At 42.0% G+C, this 20265-nt stretch overlaps 1 protein-coding gene across 14 annotated transcripts in view; it reads right to left on the reverse strand.

Annotated features, from left to right (window-relative positions):
* AKAP13 (A-kinase anchoring protein 13) overlaps positions 1-20265 on the reverse strand; it is a 326473-nt gene that overhangs the window by 180696 nt on the left and 125512 nt on the right. For all 14 annotated transcript variants that reach the window (XM_070495797.1, XM_070495782.1, XM_070495794.1 and 11 more), the window contains exons 3-4: positions 13873-14020; positions 1594-1890 (exon numbers count right to left, since the gene is read on the reverse strand). In XM_070495797.1, coding sequence (XP_070351898.1) covers positions 1594-1890; positions 13873-14020 — 445 coding nt within the window. The remainder of the gene's footprint in view (positions 1-1593; positions 1891-13872; positions 14021-20265) is intronic.

Below are 20265 nucleotides of genomic sequence, written 5' to 3' on the forward strand. Positions count from 1 at the left end.
GCGAAGGCCCAGAGAGGGGAAGTGATATGCCTCAAGTTTCAGATCTGTGCTTTTTCTAATGGTAACATGAACAAACTATCCAATTCCTGTGCCTTTGCTAAACAAGACAAAACAAGACCATAAAAACACTATAAGCCCCACAAATAACTAATGCCATCCATGTTGATACTGATTTATAAATGGCAACCAGAATAATAATTCCCAGACCAATACAGAAACAGTAGGGGCTGGAGGATTAAGTCCTAACACTAGGTTTCTGCAAAGGTCGCATGCCCCGTGTAAGGGCAAATACTCTCATCTCTAGATCTCAGCAGTGCACAGGTTTTTTTGGATACTATATTAAGAAAAAACTGAAGAAGAAAAAGAAAAGGACAAATTCTTTCTGATTTGAGAGTCCACACTTTCTTCTGTATATTTTACTTGGGCAGGACTTCCCCAGAGGTGGGTTGATAGCAGGCCCCTGAGGAGTAGGAGACACCATTCCTACAGCCGATCACAGGCTTCAGTGTTAAATTCGGTGGACATAAGAGAACCAAACACCACTCTACCATTCTTCCACGAGAGGAACAAGACATTCATTTGACGGGTCTATGAGAGCAGGAACTGGGCACGCCCCTGGCTCAGCACTCTCTGGGCCTTCCTCCCCAGGATCTGCTCACCTGCAGAGAGGGTGACTTCTGGTCCACTCTTCCTACATAATAAAATAAAGCGGGGTGGATGCTGAAAGGCAGTCTAGTGACTGTCCAGCTCTTTCAGAGAGAAAGTAGAAAGGATAAGCAAACCCTTCGGGCAGGAGATCAACGTCAGTCTTCCAAGGTGGCTTTCACCAGTACTAGAGCAAATGTTCTGATCTCCATCTGTGTAACTCCTAAATCTTCCAAATGGGTCTGAGCTCAGGAGGGAAAGAGGACGTTATTTCTTAGACTCGAGATATAACTGTTTCATTTATATATATATACATAAAATCATGACATCTAGTGGATGTCATCTGCCACAAGAAATATCAGGTGGGAAAACCCCTGTCTGAATAAGAGGAACATATACAGATACTTACTACATCAATGAACTCATATATGCAAAGCCAGTAGATAAAATAAGTAAGAATGAAAACGCTCTGGTTAACAAAGTGTGGGATTTCTCAGCGCTCAGCCTGCTCTCAAGCTCCCCCCACTCACTCCCCAATCTTTCCTTTCCTCCAATTCCATGGAATCTCTAGAAAAGCCCTGTCTTCGATAACTAAACACCAAAAAAGTAACAGAAAGTTACTGTGCTACCCTCCTCGTGAAGGATGGGTCACTTTCTGCGCTTGAGAGATCAAGCCTGAAATCCAGACCCACAGAAGGTGACGGACCCCTCTCTACTTGAAATGAGACTTGGCAAGCTCTCTCCTGGGTCATCGCACTGCAAGAACATGTTTAACAGCTCAGCTGAGAAACCCAGAAGAGATGCCATCAAGGCCACTTTGCTACAGTAACTGCAAAACTTATCCAGCCGCTGAGGACGACTTGAAGTGAATGACCATACAGAAGCAGCCCCATTACAAAACACAAGCATTCCAAACTCAGTTTGTCTGGGGGTCATTTCAGTTCTTACCATGCAAAGTCTGATCTGTCCCCAGCACGTTCCACTCTGCTGGCAGCTTCAGGTGTCTGAATGCCAGGGCAACCTTCTCATCAAGGGAGTTCACATCTGTAGACGGGGGTCCTGACCGATCAAGAAAACGGGTGAAGTTCAGAGCCTGCTGGTTCCCCGCACTGGTGGCCAGGAATTGGGCTGCGTCATAGGCCTCATCCTGGATGAACTGAAAGTCTTCTTCAGCCACCACAAACACCGGGAGGCCCTCTTTGGAAGCACAGAGCAGCACCTTCACTGTCTCGCAGCAGTCATGACCTAAAGAAACACGTGTAGCAAGGAAGACAGCATTAGAGTCCTCCTCCCAGAGGGAGGACACTGGTGGGTCTTGCTCTTCTTACATGATACCCAAGTTCCCCTTCCTGGGAGAAACCCTTCCTCTGAGCTCGGGCAGCACTCTTACAAACTTCTTAAAACTCCTATTCCAGCTCTTTATTTAAATTGCTATTTGCAAACATGAATTAGCTCCCTTACCAACAGCAAACAACTCTGGGTCCCAGTCATCGCCAGGCCCACAGCGTAGTGGTTGGCACTCAGCAGTCTCTGAGTATCTCAACATATCCTGAACTCCAGGCGTTCAGTGTGAACAAATTAAAGAATGAAAGCTCGAGGATCCCGTAAGGCCTGGCACACAGTGGGAAGTCTCATACCTACCGCCCTGAATTAGACCTGCAAAGCCAAGGGAAACAGTCGCTCACGCGGGTTATACGGGAGGAACTTCAGATGCCCCAGCATGCGCCTTACTCTCACCACAACACAGTCGACCGAAGGATGAAGTGGTTTGAAAGGTACACAACGACTTGATTTTATTTTACTATTATTAGCAATTCAAGGCCTAGAAGATAACTTTTGTTCTCAGATACACGTTCTTTCCAGTAATATAATGAGGACTTCAGTGGAATCACCTGGTTCCCACAGACCTGATGCAATGCCGTGGCTAGGAGTCCAGCTCAGGGACAGCAAGCCAAAGACCGTGCTGCCCCCGTGCAGATGGTAGGGACCTCATGAGCTGTGCCATCGGGCAACGACCTACATGCCACTCCAGGGGGCTCCGCTGAGGAAAATCAGAAAGGTTTAACCACACTGTTTCTGTGGGTAAGGCCTTCTTGGAGAATCAGACTTTTCTCTGGAATTTTGGCCTCACAGAACTAAGCATTTCCAAATATGCAGAACATATTAATTGAAACACATTGTTTTTCTTCAACTCTCAAATGCTCATCTCAACTAGCTAGAACTATGCTCCTAACATCATCACCATTCTTCCATAAAACATCTTTCTGATGAAAAACAGAGTTGCTGCTTTGTTGCTCGAGTCAGGCTGCCCGTGCTCGGCCTGGTTACCTGCAGGCACCTGTGCACCCGGGCTCTCCTGAACCCACCAGGACGCAGAGGCCGCTGTCCCACAGCAGCGTGAGGCCGATGGAAACCCTGACGAGGTTCATGAGTCTGGATTCCCCTACCGTGGGCACAGGCGAAGGGAAGCTTCAGGCTTAGACAGAACACACTAAGCTTTCTGCTGTCTTTGAAAAAGAAAACAGTAATATGTTTTTCCACGTGACCAGTGAGAATAATAAGTAAATTGGTTTTCCACATACTTTTCCCCCAAGGGGCCTCCTCAAGCCCTTTCCCCCCGTGACAAAAGAAACCTCTCACTCCTGTGTAATTTTAGGGTGGAATAAGTGTTTACTAACCAAGTACCAACTACATATAGGCACCTGGCAGGTCACGTTCTCTATACAACAAACATATGAGGTATGTATTGTCCTCAGGTTACAGGTAAGGAAACTAAGACTTCGAGAAGTAATTTTCCCAAGGTTACACAGATATTAGGAAGCAAAACCCATTTTTCAAATTCAAGTCTGATGCCAAAGGACATGACCTGTTATATTTTGATGCGAGAGTTTTGTGCCACACTGCTTACAAACGAAGGAGGAGGGGTAACAGCGACGTCCCCGCCTGCAGGGAGCCCAATACTAGGAAGGACAGGCCACTGTGACTGTTAAGCAAGAATAACAGATTCCTGAACCACCGAGATCTGTCTCTACACAACACAGAACTCCACCAGACACTCCCGCTGCCTTCCACGTGGAATTCTTTCTAGGAAGGCTGTAGGAAACTGAAGCATCTCCTGCCTGGTGTGTGTTTGTGTGTGTTTATTATGTGTGTGCATGTACACACCCGCATGTATATTTCAATTCAATATATCTTGAATTTATACATTTAATATGTGAAATGAAATTAGAAAAAAATCTTAATTTTTCTTTGAAGGGCAGCCAGCCTAATGACATACGACAACAATGTCAGCAGAAACAAGTCAACCGATTCAGGCAGTAGGTCTGAGTATTCTTCTGGCAGAAGCAAGCGTTTCTTTTAAACTGTTCTACAACATCTAACAGCGACATCCACCGAGCCCAGGGCACTGTGACCAGAAGGCAAAGCCGAGCGAGGCGGGAGGCTCAGCCCCCCTCAGAAGCTCACAGTCCATCGGGGGAATCAAACAGCTGCAGAGAAGGGCAACGTGAGTCAAACGGAGCGGGTTCTACAAGAGACACACCCAGTGCCAGCGGTGGGAGAAGGGCAATGCACTTCACAGGCGGGCAAAGCGGGAAGGCCTCACAAAGGAGGTGGCAGTTCAGGAGGAGCTTTTTGACAGGCATCCTGCTCCCAACTCTCCAACCCCAGGGCTTCTTCAGCGCAACCCTCAGAACTCAGAAGCACAGGCCCTGTCTTATCCTGACTATCTAACAAACGCTCCCACAATACTTGCTATATGCCAGGCAAGGAGCCCGCCCTGGTGCTCTAGTGGTGAAGATGTGACACTCTCATTCTCACGGCCCGGGTTCGTTTCCCAGTCAGGAACCCACACCACCTGTCTGTCGGTTGTCATGCTGTGGCAGCTGTGTGTTGCCGTGATGCTGAAAGCTAAGCTACCAGTATTTCAAATACCAACAGGGGTCACCCATGCTGGACAGGTTTCTGTGGAGCTTTCAGACTAAAACAGACTAGGAAGAATGACCTGGACACCCACTTCTGAAAAAAATGGCCATGAAAACCCTACGAATAGCAGCAGAGCACTGTCTAATACAGAGGAAGGCACAAAAAGCTTGGGCAAGGCTCTGCTCTGCTGCACACAGTGTCACTCAGAGTTGGAAATGACTTGATGGCACTGACAACGAGAATGCACCAGGCACTAGTCTCAGTGCTTTCCAAATGACAGTTCCTTTACTCGTCGTAACAACCCTATGCGGAAGGTACGATTATTATCCCCATTTGCCAGATGAGTAAACCAAGGCACAAAAATGTTAAATAATTTGCCCAAGGTTATAAAGTTCCTAAGTGGGAGAATTAGGGTTTGAACCTGTTTTCTTGCTCTAGAGTTTAGGGGTCAAAGAGGGGTACAAGAGCCTTAAAGAGGAAATATGGGTACCATGGAAGAATCAACAGGAAGGCAATAAAAACACTACGTTCAAATCCTGGCTAGAAGACCCATAAGCTGTGTGACCTCAGCTCCCCTCTGCTTCTCTGAGCCTCACTTTCTTCCTTTATAGCCTGAGGGAGCAGCCTCTACAGGCCCTACGGGTCCCCAGCTGTAAAAGCCTGTGGGTTCCACCAGGCAGAGGCTGGGAAGGGAGAGAAAGCTAGGACGAGATTCCAGGAAGAGGACACGGCTTCAAAAGCATAAAAATGCAAGCAGAGGGGACATTCAAGGGATGGATTAATTACTGCAAGAGACAGTTTCAGGACGATTCAGGAACCTGGCTACATCTAGATGCTTAATGATAGGACAGACCAGGTTCAAACCTATTGTCTCACTTATCAGCCATGTGGCCTGAGGTAAACGGCAAGCTCTCTAACAATTTTAAATCTAGACACACTCCTAGTCTTCTAAGAGCTATAATTTTAAAGAGTCCTCTCAAATTCTTTAATACTATCACCCAAAACAACATACCTAGCCTCATTTCATTTCCAATTAAACTAGACAGACAGACACACAAACACAGCCACACATATTTCAGTCAGAAGAAGTACTTTAAAGTAGGAATGCTGGGCTTCTCATTCATGAATCTAACCAATATTAGTATTTTCCCTTTTTTTCAGGATTAAGCTAACTTATAAATTCCTGACAGTCCTTTGAGGTAGATACGAATAAACGTCAATAAAAACTAAAATCACAGGTTTCACAATTCAACAATGATAATGTGAATAATTTGGGACCCAAAGTGAATCCTGCCTTCAAAACTTAAATTCACTGGCTTCGAAGTGGCCTTACACTAACTTAAATGGTATCCCCCGTCCCCCGATCTGAACAGTTCTTCTTCTTTCTTACTAGTCTCCTTCCCCAAGCCTGCACAAAGGTGAGAAACCTGAAAGCTCGAACCAGAGACGGAGTCACAATGCCACTCGAAGTGCACGTCATTCACTGCCCTATAAAATCACCTTCTGCATGTACACAGGCTTCATGCCACACTGCACTTCTCCAACTGCATCACGCACACGTACACACAGAGCCTTTTAAGCCCCGGCAATACCACCTTACTCAAACCTGGAAGGGGCAGCAGTCAGCTATCTGCTCAGAAATCTATCTGGAATTGCTGAAGTGACTGTTTACTTGGGTAGGATCGGGGTGCGACAGACAAATGGGGGAGAAGTAGGAGGTTCAGGGGCATTTGTGCGCATGCGCGTAGCGGCATTAGCACGCCTCTCTTTCAGCTACTTTAGCAGAAGAATTTGTTAGAAGGTGGAAAGACGTATGGGTGAACTACTGTCAGCTCTACTTGTGTACAACTCAAATAAAACTGCACATTAGAGGAGGCAGAATGTCAGAAAAGGCCACGAAACAGGTATCTAGGAGAAGCCATCCAACTGTTAGCCCACTATCTTCCCTTCAGATGTGAACTCACAATCTGAAGGAGAAACTATGAATCATCCTGAGTAAAATGTGCCATAAATCTGAATTTGTTTGGTATGATTATAAGCTTCTTTATCAAAAGAAAACCTGAGAGTTAAAAGAGGAGTGGAGACCTAAGGGACAGAAGACCTGGATCAGTCCCCATTAAACCTGGAGTAAACTGCAAGAGTTACTGCTGATCAAGGACCAAGTCCCTCGTCCTACTGCCTGGAAATCAACCACACAAGGTCGGCAGGGCCGCTCTCTCACATTAATGTTTCTATTAGGCTCAAGTGGTTCTCAAGATTATCTTTTAATCCCTGTAACCTTTCAAATAAAGCATCTGGGGGAAGAAAGTCAATATTTTTTAAAACAGAGGTTATAAAATACAAACCTAGTAATAAAACTAAAATCACTGTAGACGCACATACAAAGCCTCGTACAGTCACCAATCAGCTCTAAAGACATGACTATTTGCCATCTGTCTCACAACTGCCTTTGTACACACGAAATGCAAGGTATTAACGATGCCTACATCTACACTGCAAAGTCAGGGGGACGGGAAACTATACCCAATTCAATATAATAACCACAATTTAGCTTCTTTTTACGTGAAAACAGAAGCTGCAGTAGAAAAAAACAGTAGCAACATTTTCGGCTAGTTCCATGGCATTTTTCCTTCCACTCAATTTCCTGGTAACAAAGAAAGAAAATTAAAATCGAGTATTTTTAAAAAGGGAAGTTCTAAAAATTTACTGAGCTGCTTCTGAAGGAAGTATCCATAAAGAATTTAGAGAGGGGAAGAGAGAGAGAAACTGTTAAAGAAACATGGCCTGAACTTTAATTCCATTTTTTAAATTGCCTTCTGGATTTATCCCACAATCCGGTCCAGTTCACTTACATTTACAAGAAATAGAAAGCAAACTATGGGGTGGGAGAGATCTGTTCCTAATTGAGTGAACTGTAAGGGGTCCTGAAGTATGCTGGCAACTAGCTGTAGAGGCAGAAAATACTAGCTTTGAATCTCACCCTCCATTGTAGACAGGTTGGGGTTATCCATAGTTACTCAACCTTGAAGCCTGTTTGCGCACAAAATGAGATCACCACCAACCTTCCAGATTGTTAAAAAACATTAGAGATGGCCGTACACAAAGCACTTGGCATAAAACAGGCATCTAAAATTGGTAGTAGTTATTATTATTATTATTAGCTATTAAAATGCTCCTGTTCAGGTCACTCAAGGAAAACAGACCCCTAATACTCTGCAAAGAGCTTCTGCAGCACAGCCCACAAAGCTTCTGAGCTAAATGTTGCCACTGGCACAGCAGAACTGAAAAAATAAAGGGAAGGGGAAAGAAAGCAGAATAAACAAAAACACAACAAGGAGCACCAAGGTGAGAAACAAAATCTTAACTGCTAATGGTCCTCCTAAAAGCATCTAATCCAAAACTTTTTTAAGCTTGCAGGTCAGGAGGTGTGTGCTCCTGAGGTTGGAAGAGCTTTGTCGTGGGCTCCTTATCACCATATGAAGCACTCGTACCCATGGAAACGAAATATTGCTACAGATAAACAAAACTGCTAAAGCATGACCCAAGAATTACTTCATTTCCTGTTAAGCTAAAAGTGGCACACATCCCATCCGGGCCTTCTCTTTTAAGGATGAGACAATTGGGACTTTGTTTCACCAGCTATCCAAAAACGAACCCTGAAAGAGCTTGCTGGGCAGCCAAGCCCAGTGGCGCTCAAATCATCTTCTAAGAGGGAGGCTGCATTAGTAGTCAATGGTGGAAAATATAAAAACAGGATCTTTCACTACTTGAGTTTGGCATCAAAGTATTTAAGAACTGGGTGTCTTTTTCCTCCCTTTGAAGTGGCTATATAGGATTAAAGGAAATTTTCAGTCTTCAGACGCACACGCTAACAGGAGATAAGGTTATGTGCAGAAGTATGCACCCACTGCTAGTTTTCAGTGGTCTAATGGTAGGTGTGTAAATTTGTATGTCATAAAACGTCTCTGTATGTATGGAAGCATTTAAGCAGAGGGGGGAAAACAGCAGGCACAGGAATTTCATCATGTACGTTTTGGGGAAGAGAGAGGCTAATTAATGCTAAAACTTTGATCTACCATACTCCAGTCTGTTACTCTAAGGCAATGTTTCTCAACCTTTTGTTCACTGTCATTCCCCCAAGAAGCCCTTTTAGACATTTTTCTCTATTTGTCCCACGTCCTATGAAAATTTAATACCACAGGTACATGATATATTTGTATATGTATATCTGTGCCTTATATATAAGAGAGAGAGATTTTTTGCCCCCCTAAGAGCAAATGTCCACCCCCTTGGGGTGGCTGCTGCCCACTGTAACGCATGTGCCAGGATTCCAGTGCCGCATCCACAGCACCAAGGTCATGCAATACACAATTCCACAGAAGCATGACCACTGGGACAGGAGACGACGGGCACTTTTCCCCCTCTAACTAGTTCTCAGTTTGTTTTTCTAGGACAGCCACTATAATACTGACTAGCAGTGGAACAGTTCTTTAAAATATAAACTCACATCACATCTAGAGATAGCCTTATAATAAGCAGGAGTTTTTTTTAGAACAAGGAGACTGTTAGAAAATGTCCAGTAAAAAATAACACTACTTTGGCAGAGAGGGAAAGGATCAGAATTCTCTACTAGGCCAGTTTAAAGCCTACAACTTCTTTTCAAATGTGTTACTCAATTCGGCAGCCTTGGCACATCTGCTGCTAGAAACAGTCTTGGTTCACAAGAACCGAGGGACGCACCGTGATGTAACTCGGGGCTCCTTGTCGAGACCTGGGCTGTGAACACTGATTCCTAATTGAGGCCTGGAGGACTTCTGATCAAGGTAAATCTATTTTTTTCCTCTTTCTTAATAACAAATCACTTTATATAGTACCTTCCCTTTCATGAGTAAGAAAGAAAAGAAAAATACAACAGAGCTGAGTCAAATTTTGGGTCAACAAATGTTTGCAGTCTTCCTGTCAAACAAGAACCCTTGCTGTGAATTCTAAAAGTAAATAATAGACATGGAGAAAAAAGATTTCTTTTTATGAAAGATTCTGCACCAAAGCCTTTCGTAAAAATAGTAGGCAGCCTGCATTTTGTCTTCTGTTCTGAAATCGTTTGTTCGGTTTAAACTCACGTTTAATTAATAAAAATGAACACAACAAGACCATATTCCATATCCCCCCAAAATTACCTTCCAGGATACTCAGATTTCTTTACATTATTACCAGTCCTAAATAGGCTTTTTAAAGAAAAAAATCTCAGCTTCATCTCTAGAGGAAAATCACCATTTAGTTAAAATGGGATTTGCGGTTGGATTTCTTTTATATGAAGAGAAAAGAATGAAGATGTTTTATTTTCATTTATCACAAAGGCAACACCTTTTGTCTTTAGAGATGTACTTCCATTTTCAGTTGTATTTCATAACAAATTATATTCTCAAACCTGCCAATTCATAGGTATTTTCAATGTAATATTTTATTATAAACTTGTCTTTTTTCAAAAGAGAGGACATTGTTTTCAAATAGTCTTCAAAATATTATTAAAAATTACTATATATGTTAAAAGCAGCATGCTCGCTGTAAAGCATTCAAACAATTCAAAGTCAAGTTTCCACCACACTGTTTCCTAAGTTGTTACTGCTCAACACACTTTATTAAAGAAAGGGGAATCGTATCACGTCTACAGTCTTTCAATGGTAGCAAGGCAATATAAGATTACTTTAAAAAGCCTTTACAACTTCTTTATAATTACACACACACACACACACACAATTCATTGTAAGCATCTCACTGGAAAACCAGCAAAAAAGTGAGAAAATAGAAAAATAAAAATAATGTCAATATCTGAAGTCAAAGAGGGTTTTTTTAATGGAAGCAATTAAGAAATGTCTTGTTCTCTCTCCCCTCCCCCAAATAATAAAAGGTTACAGAGTAACATCAAGAAGTAGCTGCCTTTTGAAGGTCAATCAATCATCTGGTTTTAGTATACTAAAATGTTACAAAACATTGACAGTGAAACACACAGAGAACTCAAAGAAAAATCAGAGCCAACAATCTAGGTAAAATATGACATTAAAAGCAAGAACAAGACATTAAAAGCAAGGACAAGACACAAAGCTCTTTTTCTTCTCATAGTCAGCCAAAATGACTAGGAATCGCAGAGCCAGTCCCACACGCGAGCAGAAAGGGTGCAGACACCCCCCTCAGCAGCAGCTGCTGCAAACAGAGCGCACGCGTCTATCCAGTAAGCGGGATGCACAAAGCAAGTACAGACTTTCCATGAAGACTCTTCACTAATCTGACACTGCCCTCAGGAGACAGGAAATCTGAGGCTATCAATACACTAACTGACGCACACAAATCATCAACGGTAGCTCTGGAAAGAGAATACAGACTCCAGCCCCAAGCCAAGGATTCAATTCAAGAAGCCAGAGGGGCCGGCCTGGTGGTGTAGTGGTTAAGTTCGTGTGCTCCGCAAGGGTGGCCCTGGGGTTCGCTGGTTTGGATCTTGGGTGTGGACCTACGGCACCGTTCATCAAGCCATGCCATGGCAGGTGTCCCACATATAAAATAGAGGAAGATGGGCACAGATGTTAGCTCAGGGCCAATCTTCCTCAAAAAAAAAAAAAAAAAAAGCAGCAGCAGCAGCAGCAGCGGCGGCCAGAGACTCCTTTTGCATTTTTCAAAAGAAACGGTGTGTGTGTGTGTGTGTGTGTGTGTCTGTGTGCAGGCACACATGCACGTTTCTGGAAGAGCGGCTTCTGAGAACCAAGATGAATTCTGACACAGGGGAAACTCTGTTCCATCATGGGTAGGGGTTCCTAGAACAAGCCTTCTTAGTAAGCGCCAGTGAAGGAAACAGACAAAAATCCATGCCCTCATGAAACTGACACTTCTGTAGAGGCAGGTAGGAAACAAAGAAGATAAACTAGATAATGTGTTAAAAGTTGCTAAGTGCAATGGAGGAAAATTAAGCAGAAAAGGGAACAGGGAACACAGAGAGGAGGCAGTTATTTACTTTATAAGGTGGCAGGAAAGCCCTCACTGAGAAGGCGGTGTCTGCAGAAAGACCTGAAGGAAGGGAAGGAACGAGTCCAACACGTCCATAAAAACAGATCTACGGTAGTTCAGACCAACTGGGTGAAAACGCAACAGGCTGTCAAGCTCTGTAAGCACGATCAAGAATACTGGAAGTAGTTGAGGTCATAATTTAAAGGGAGGAGACGATTAGTAGAAAATGAAGGAGAAAGGAGAAAGCAGGTACTAGGGCCCCAGGCTCCAAGCAAACAGGTTAGGAATGATTTCTGAAGATGCAAATCAAATCAAAAGAAAGCAGTGGAGTACAATATCCACTCAGGTTGGTTGCGGTTGGGAGGGCGAGGGTACTCAGAGTCGATAAGTACAAAAGGACACCTAGAGATGGGTGTGCCTGGGAAAGAGGGGTTACAGAGATCTATAAAGAGGTGTTAAAACCAAAGGCAAGGGAAGAAATGGGAGGAGTTCAGAAAGGTAGGCTGGGGACAGTATGCAAGGATCCGGTACAAACACAGAGCTCCAGGCTGTCACACAAGCACAGTGGGTTTGTGAATCTAAGGAAAGTTAACTGCCTGTCGCCCTTCCTAATTTAAAAATCTTGCCAGCCAAGGTATAAGAGCGGTCATGCATATCCCTCTCCCTCGAGAGGCTGGACTCTGCTGGTACTTGTGACTGAGGACTGCAGCCAGGGCACAGGGCCACATCCTTGTTATATTTGTCCTGTCTCTTATAGCTACTTGCATTCTCCTTATATCTACTTACACGCTTTCTCACTATCACTCTCTGTACATGCGCGCGTGCGCGCACACACACACTCCCTAAACTTCAACCCCTAAAGTGTTTCTAATTCAGGAAGGAGTAAGTTTGTAAAACCTACCTCCATTCCCTTCCTAATAAGAGCCCAGTCAGGGACCGACTGGTCTCCCCAGGTGAGGAGCTTTTCTCACCATCACCCACACACAGCGAATGTGCAGCAATGGTGATACTGGATGGCACCTGCTAGAGAGCCGACCTCAAGTTCCAGATAAGCCTTTCTGACACGATAGACATCACTGGACACAAGATGACTGGAGCTTTAAGTTACAAATGATACTTAATACTCTGTAGAAAAGAAATCAGTATCTATCCTGAACTCCTTGTTAAATTTCCTATCCTGAAAGACTTGGGGGGAAATATTCATAGGAACTGTCATGAACCTTTAAATCTTAAGAGTTTTCAAAATCATTTTTGCCAGGTAGGAGGACAAATACAGCTTTCAACTGTCATAAGCCCAGTTCTTGAATGTGGTATAATTTCCAGGAGTTGGTGGGTATCAGATATGAAGTTAATTTATATAAAATGGAACAGCAATGAAAAACTGGCGATCTGCAAGACCAGATACTGAAAGTGCTTCATAAACCAATAATTTTTTACACCATCTATTTCAACAAAGTGAAATGAGTGTCTTATACAAACACTGTTCAAAAGAAATGTTCCAATAAGAACTAAATCTACTTTATTCTCTAAAATAGTTCAACTGTCAATACCGATTAGGGGGTCCCCCTAAATGTGCCTTCTTTTCTATTCTGATGAAAATGGGTCAATTGTTAACTTTGAAAAAAAGGTTAATTAAGGAAAGAAGCTCATCTCCAAACATCAATCAATACACCTTCGGAGGCTGGGATGGGTCAAGAGTCACTACTTCATGAGCAGTTTCCAGTGGGAGCAGCATCGACTTAAAGACTTTGTAAAGAATTTTTAATAAGTAAACGTTTGCCTTTGAATTCTGTTAAACTTATAAATGCAAGTGATTAAGCCCTCGGCCCACCAGGAACTATGCTTTGTTAATTTGGGGAAAGTCTGGCTTTTATGGAAGATTTCTTAAGTCTTTCCCTCACAGACACTGAGGACGGTGTTACTAATTGGGTGTCAACCTTTCTTTCGCCACTAGGCTATTCAGAATCAAATCTGCAGCCACAGCATAGTAACCACGTAAGAACTTTTACCTTCCACATGTGTCTTAGTTTTCCCCAATCTCAACATTCCAATAAAGTAATATTTTTGCTGATCCTGATTTTTATGTTTCAATTTGTGACACCATTTTAATTCACCTATTTCTAATTAAGCTCAGAATCCGTGGAACAAGCAAGATATAAACAAAATATTTTTAAATGTATTTAAAATAAAGATCTGACAATAGCTCTATCACTGATTTATTCTGCCTGTTGCTTTATACTAATGAACAAAGAACACAAGTGTTCGAGAACTACTAATGGCTAGTAAAGACTCCATGCGAACACTTACCAGGGGCAATGGTCTCCAGCGTATCGGAGCTGACCTTCCGAGTGCTGGTACAGTGATGCAGGGTGGAACCCGAAAACACCAAGTAAAAAACCACATCATCCTCAACTTTGTCTTCTTCGGCGAGCAGTACAGTAACAACACAATCGCCCTAGGAAAGGGAAAGACAGTAAGTTTGCATTAGTAAGGTGCTTCTTAGGAGTCCACCTTTACAAAACATCAAATTTAAGAGAATATCAAATTTATATCTAAACTGTGCCCCATTCTAGTAGGTTTATACAAATATAAACACTGATTGAGCACTTACGTACCAGGCAGTATTCTAGGCATTGAAAATACAAAATGCTCTGAAAATAAGATCTCTGTCCTCTTTAAGCTTACATTTTAGTGGAGGTGGTTAGACAAGCAAGTGAACTAACAGGGTAACAGCTGGTATACTTACTTAATGAATGGGTAAAAAAGGGAGAAATCCAGAGAAATCTAACAATGGGGCAGAGAGGATAGAGGAGGTATATTAAACAGCTACATCCTCATACTCGGACTGCCTCTTAACCCGTGTTCCAGTTGCAGCAATAATTCTCCAAAGTCTGCATCCCACAACCACTGACAAATCCGCCCGTTCTCCCACAGAGGCGGAGTGCCTGCCACAGGGCGGGCCTGGAAAGCGTCGAGCGCAAAGAGCGTAAGCTCAGGCTCCAGGCAAATCTGGGTTTCAACTCCACCTACAAAGACTTTACTTAAACCCTCTAAACCTCAGCTTCCTTGACTATATAAGTGGAGGTAATACCATCTCTTCTTACAGCTAGTATATGAAAACTCTTCGAACATATTCAGCTCTCGGTCTACGGTAATATTCTTTGTTTAATTATTATTTTTCCTTCTTCTCCCCAAAGCCCCCCAGTACATAGCTGTATATTTTAGTTGTGGGTCCTTCTAGTGGTGGCATGTGAGACGCTGCCTCAGCATGGCCTGATGAGCGGTCCTAGGTCCATGCCCAAGATCCGAACTAGCAAAACCCTGGGCCGCCGAAGCGGAGTGCACGAATTTACCCACTCGGCCCAGGGGCCAGCCCCTATGGTAATTAATATTCATAATCTATTAGGATGAGAGAGTCACTTTTCTAACAATTTGTGTTTCCTGACCATCTGTAATCCCTACTCTGTTTTATCCACCCCTCCAGTTAAGCCCATGGAATCAGACAAAAGATCTTGTGCCAGTAACTTTGCCCACAACTCTGCAACTATTTAGAAGACATCTCTGTCCTTTATTTGCAAATACTTTTCTAGCAGTTTTTAATAAGCTCATTTTTTAAAACTGAGGTCAGTGACTAAATTAAACATATTCTATGAAATACAGTCCTAATTACCCTTCTCCCAATCATAAACACATAATTCACGTTGTTAACTATAAACAAAAGACTTTATGGCACTGAGGCTAGGTATTGTGTAAATCTCAATAAGGCAGAATTTAGAGACAGCCAGGCCATTCTAGCATTAAATAAGAGAGAGAATTCTCATTACTTAAAAACAGCATTTTTTTCCTTTCCGTTTTAGCAACAACAGAGCCCATTTGAGAACCACGCCACCCTGTGGCCATAACTTATTAAGCCTAGCAGCATAATGGAGCAGTAGGCAGTGTTTACTAAACACTAAAACCCAAAAATCACAGTCAAACTTAGGATCAAGTCTGTTAACAGAGATGCTCTAACAGGCTGATTCTGGAAACCAAGTTCAAGGCATTTCCCCGAAGCTCTGAGTGTCTGTCTCTGATTCGTCCCCAGGGCTCTGTGCAGTGCCCTGTACACGGCAGGTGCTTAGTCTGCTGAACACAACATGTAAGACGTCAGAAAGAACACAAATACGCTGTAACTCACTAGGAATGCCAAACCGAAAGGTTCCAATGCACCCTGACACAAGGAGTAGCACAGTCGGTAAAACGGAATCATCGCTGACTTCATGCACCATTTAGAATCATACTTGAGACCTAGCCCCTTTCTTGGAAACATTTTCAAACCGCTTAGACTAGTAAAATGTTTAATATCCTTTGGTATGATAACCCACAACAAGTTAAAATGTCTGCAGCATATATAAGAGTCAATTTCTGAATGGTGCTGGAACACCATTATAACCTGAAAAAGAAAGTGCAAATGAAGGTTTTAAAGTTTCATCGTTTGGAGCACAGGCTGGCAAACTATGACCCCCGGGCCAAATCCAGCCCTCTGCTTATTTTTGTATGCTCACAAGCTGAGAAAGATTCTTCCATTTTTAAATGGTTAAAAAAATTCAAAAGAAAAAGATCCTTTAACAAGTGAAAGTTACGGGACATTAGAATTTCAGTGTCCATATAGTTTTACTGAAATACAGTCATGCCCATTGGTTCACACATTATCTGCAGCTACGTTTGTACTACAGTGGGCCACAGCAAAGCTCAGTGGTTGCCACAGAGACTGTACAGCCCATGGGCTTTAATTATTTACAAGGTGGAATTTTACAGGAAAAAAAAAAAAACAGTTTTTTCACTTAGACATCTAACCTGGAATTCTAAGAATATATTTCTTTTTCAAGATCAAGGATTTTCTCTCCACATGAGACCCAACATCTTGCTAGGAAACTCTCTGTGCCCAAGATACAAGTAGTATCTGGGGACAAACGAGATGCCTAATAAGCAGCAGAAATTCTTTGAACAATGTCTCAACATCAACCTTTCTTTCATTCCCAAGAATGTTGTAAATTGCTTTCATAGCTTTGTTTAATAGTTTTGTTTTTCCTTTCTAACATTAAGTCAAACCCAAAACATCAAGTAGAAGGGAACACAGAAGGCTCAGTGACTTCAAAACCACTGGAAATTTAGATTCCAAAGGCACTTGGAATTAAAGTACCTGTTTTCCTTGAAGGAGAATTCTCTGCACGCTGACAAAGTCACTGAGAGCAAACAACAAAAACTCTTACTCTGCATCTCCACCATACGACCCTACTGTACTGCAGTAGTCCTGGGCTCCTAGTATTCCTTGAGATGGCCTTGAAAGATTAAGCGAGTGGAGAGACGATTAAAGAATAAAAATGAAAAACAGACCGAAGTAAGAATTTTTGTTGAGGCGGTTGCTTTAATCACACCCTCCTTGAAGGTTACCCTGGTAAGTGATTGTGCTGCTCCAGAGAAGGACAGCCCCACGAATCAACAGATAAATCAATCCGACTGCCCAGGGAACAGGTGTGTCATGTTTCTAATGACAACCGATGAACTTACTGACAAGGGCAATTTTGAAGACATTCTTGATTAAAACTATAGTTTAACCCCATCCCAGGAAGAGAATGCACCTATGTCTCCACTTTTCCAACAATCCGAAATCAAGAAACAGAATGCTATCCTTACACAGATTTTTTCCATGTTTCTTCATTAACGAGAAATGTACCCTGGAACTTGGCAGTATTTTCAGGGTTTTAAATTAGTTTTGAGGACAGATGATAAAAAAAAACTAATGAAAAAGACACTGTACACTAGGCCTCATTTTCTAAGTACAGGTGATCCTCCAAACATAAATGCACTGTAGTCCTAAATGCCATCAATCAATCACATATTTGCCAATAAAAACAAGCTTTTAAATGGTAGCTGCATCTCACTTCTCCCCATTTTTAACTCATTTATAAAGTGGATATCCTGTATTAATGGTACTGCAATCACCTTTACATACTTATTAATCAGTAAAAAAAGAAGTTTCCACTTAGATTTCTAATCTGGAATTCTAAAAATACATCTTCCTTTTCCAGATCAAGGATTTCCTCTACACGTGAGACCCAACATCGAGCTGGGAGAGTCTCCATGCCCAAGATACAAGTTGTGTCTGGGGTCTTCCTTTAATTAAGGACAGTAATTTGACTAGGGAAAAAAACGGAATGGGGAATGACATGAGACACAGGAGAAAGTGAATTACAGGGTGGGGACGGGTAGAAGGGACAAGACCTTGGAAACAGGGCAGATGTTAGACGCAAATGAGAGGAATGAGACAGGAAGTTTTGTGGGAGGACTGGTCAAAGAAGGGATAGCACTGATGTCTTGCATAGCAAGACACTGTCAGCTATAAGGTTTCAGAAGGCGGGCCCAGTGAGCAGAAGACAACTGCACTGGCATGCTGGAGTTGATTATACACGCTTGGGAGAGCTGATGGTATGTTTCGAAGAATTCTGCTAGCCAGTTGTTAAACACAGCCGTCATTAAAAATTAAATGATACAAACTTACAATTATATAAGTTATATTTAAAACAAATGTAATAAATACTCAAAAGATCACTTTTTAATATTTTGCCACATCTTACATAATATTATCTACGTTCTTGAGGTTTTCAGCTACTGTAGCTCATGATAGAAATTCTATTATAATAGTGCGCTACAGCACATCTTTTCCCAACACACATCTCTGGCCAACTCTGTGTTCAGTGATGTGGCACTGATAGCTTGAAATCAACCACCCTGGGAGTATTTCACCCACTGAAATTGGCAAATGCTACAAATCAGGGCTTTTTTTTTTTTTTACTATCACATCACTGAGAACAGGTCAGCAGAAGGAAGGAGCGGGGGGTAAGGCAGAATTTCCACAGGGAAGGCAAGGGTATGCCACAGCAGGCCCGATTACGAGAGGTCAGGGCTTATGAGGAGTAAGAGTGGAGGGCTTGTTTTAGGAGAAAATCCTAGGCAAGCACAGCATCTCAGGTCAGGGATAACAATGCTGCCATAACTCTGCTCACAAGAGGTCAATCTTATCACCGCCTAAGTCGATCTGTTTTCTAACTTTCAAATTTGGCTTACATATAACCGGTTAGCACACTGCAGTGGTTAAGAGGATGGTCTCTGCCTGAATCACGGCATGGCGCAACATTTTCTGGCTGCTTAATCTGGGGTATGTTAAATTCTCTGTGCCCTAAGAGAAGACAACAAGTTACTTACCTTATAAGGTTGTCGTAAGAATTAAACGATTGATTAAAGTAAAGCGCCTAATGCAGGGCATGGCACATAATGAATGTTCGATAAATGACAGTTATAACAGACGTAATGTGGACGTAATGTAGAACAGATGTACTGTACAGCATGGTGACTACAGTTACTAACACTGTACTGTATCTTTGAAAGCTGCTAAGAGAGTAGATCTTAAAAGTCCTCATCACAATAAAAAAATTCCTAACTATATATGGTGATGGACGATGACTAAACTTATTGTGGTGATCATTTTGCAATATATACATATATCAAAATCATTATGTTGTACACCCAAAACTAACATAATATTATATGTCAATTATATCTCAACAAATAAATAGATGATAGCAATTATTAGCACAATGTAAGCCCCATTATAGCATGATTTAGTCACTGAGCCATTCCCTTTGTCTAGAAAAATAAGTTGCAGGTGCTCAAAACACACATTTGCAAAGACAGAAAAGGAGACACCAAAATTTTAATAACACTTATTCCTAGATGGTGGTTGAGGCCAATTTTAATATACTTCATGCTTTTCTGTTTTCCAATTCTTTTATACAAAGATGGACTATTTTTGAAAGAAAAAACTTATTTTAAAAATAATCTCACTTTTACAAAGGGAAAGATAGAAACCTGGCAGACATCACCTGAATTAAGTGATCAAAAAAGTTAACATCACAAATAATGAAACAAACTGACATCACTCCTCATACCACCCACTAAGGATGGACCACCGCTTAACGTGGTTCCTAACAAAAATGCAGACCCTCAGTCCAGTCGTGAGAAAACATCAGGCAAACCCAAACTGAGAGGCTTTCTGTAAAAAACCTGGCCCGTGCTCTTTAAAAATGTCACTAATGAAAGATAAAAAAAGATTAAGGGAGACCAAAAAGATTTGCCAACTAAATGCAATACATGATCCTAGCTTGGATCCTGAACAATAAAAACAAATTGCTATTAAGGACACTACTGGGACGACTGGCAAAATTTGAATGAGGTTTACAGATTTAACATTGAACCAATGTTAAAATTCCCAGTTTTGGTAACTGCGCTGTGGTTATGTAAGAGATTATCTTTGTTCTTAGGAAATACACACTGAAGTATTTGGGGTAAGGAGCACGATGTCTATGACTTACTCTCAAGAGTCAGGAGAAAAAGTCGAGACAACGATTCAGCAAATGTGGCAGAATGTGAACAGCTGGTGACTACGGGCTTCTTCAGGTGCATGTGATTTCTTTGTACTACTCACAACTTTTCTGTAAATTTGAAATTATTTCAAAATAAAAAGTTCCCAAGAAACGATTTCTCAAATAATTTATATGACCAAATATTCAAAGTCAAAAAGTGCAAAACTAAGTTACATTTCTAAGGCTATTTTTTACATCTTGCAGACGTACATATTCAATAAAGATATTCTTGCAGGGT

This window comes from Equus asinus, chromosome 2 (genome assembly GCF_041296235.1).
Source record: "Equus asinus isolate D_3611 breed Donkey chromosome 2, EquAss-T2T_v2, whole genome shotgun sequence".
Taxonomy (NCBI): domain Eukaryota; kingdom Metazoa; phylum Chordata; class Mammalia; order Perissodactyla; family Equidae; genus Equus; species Equus asinus.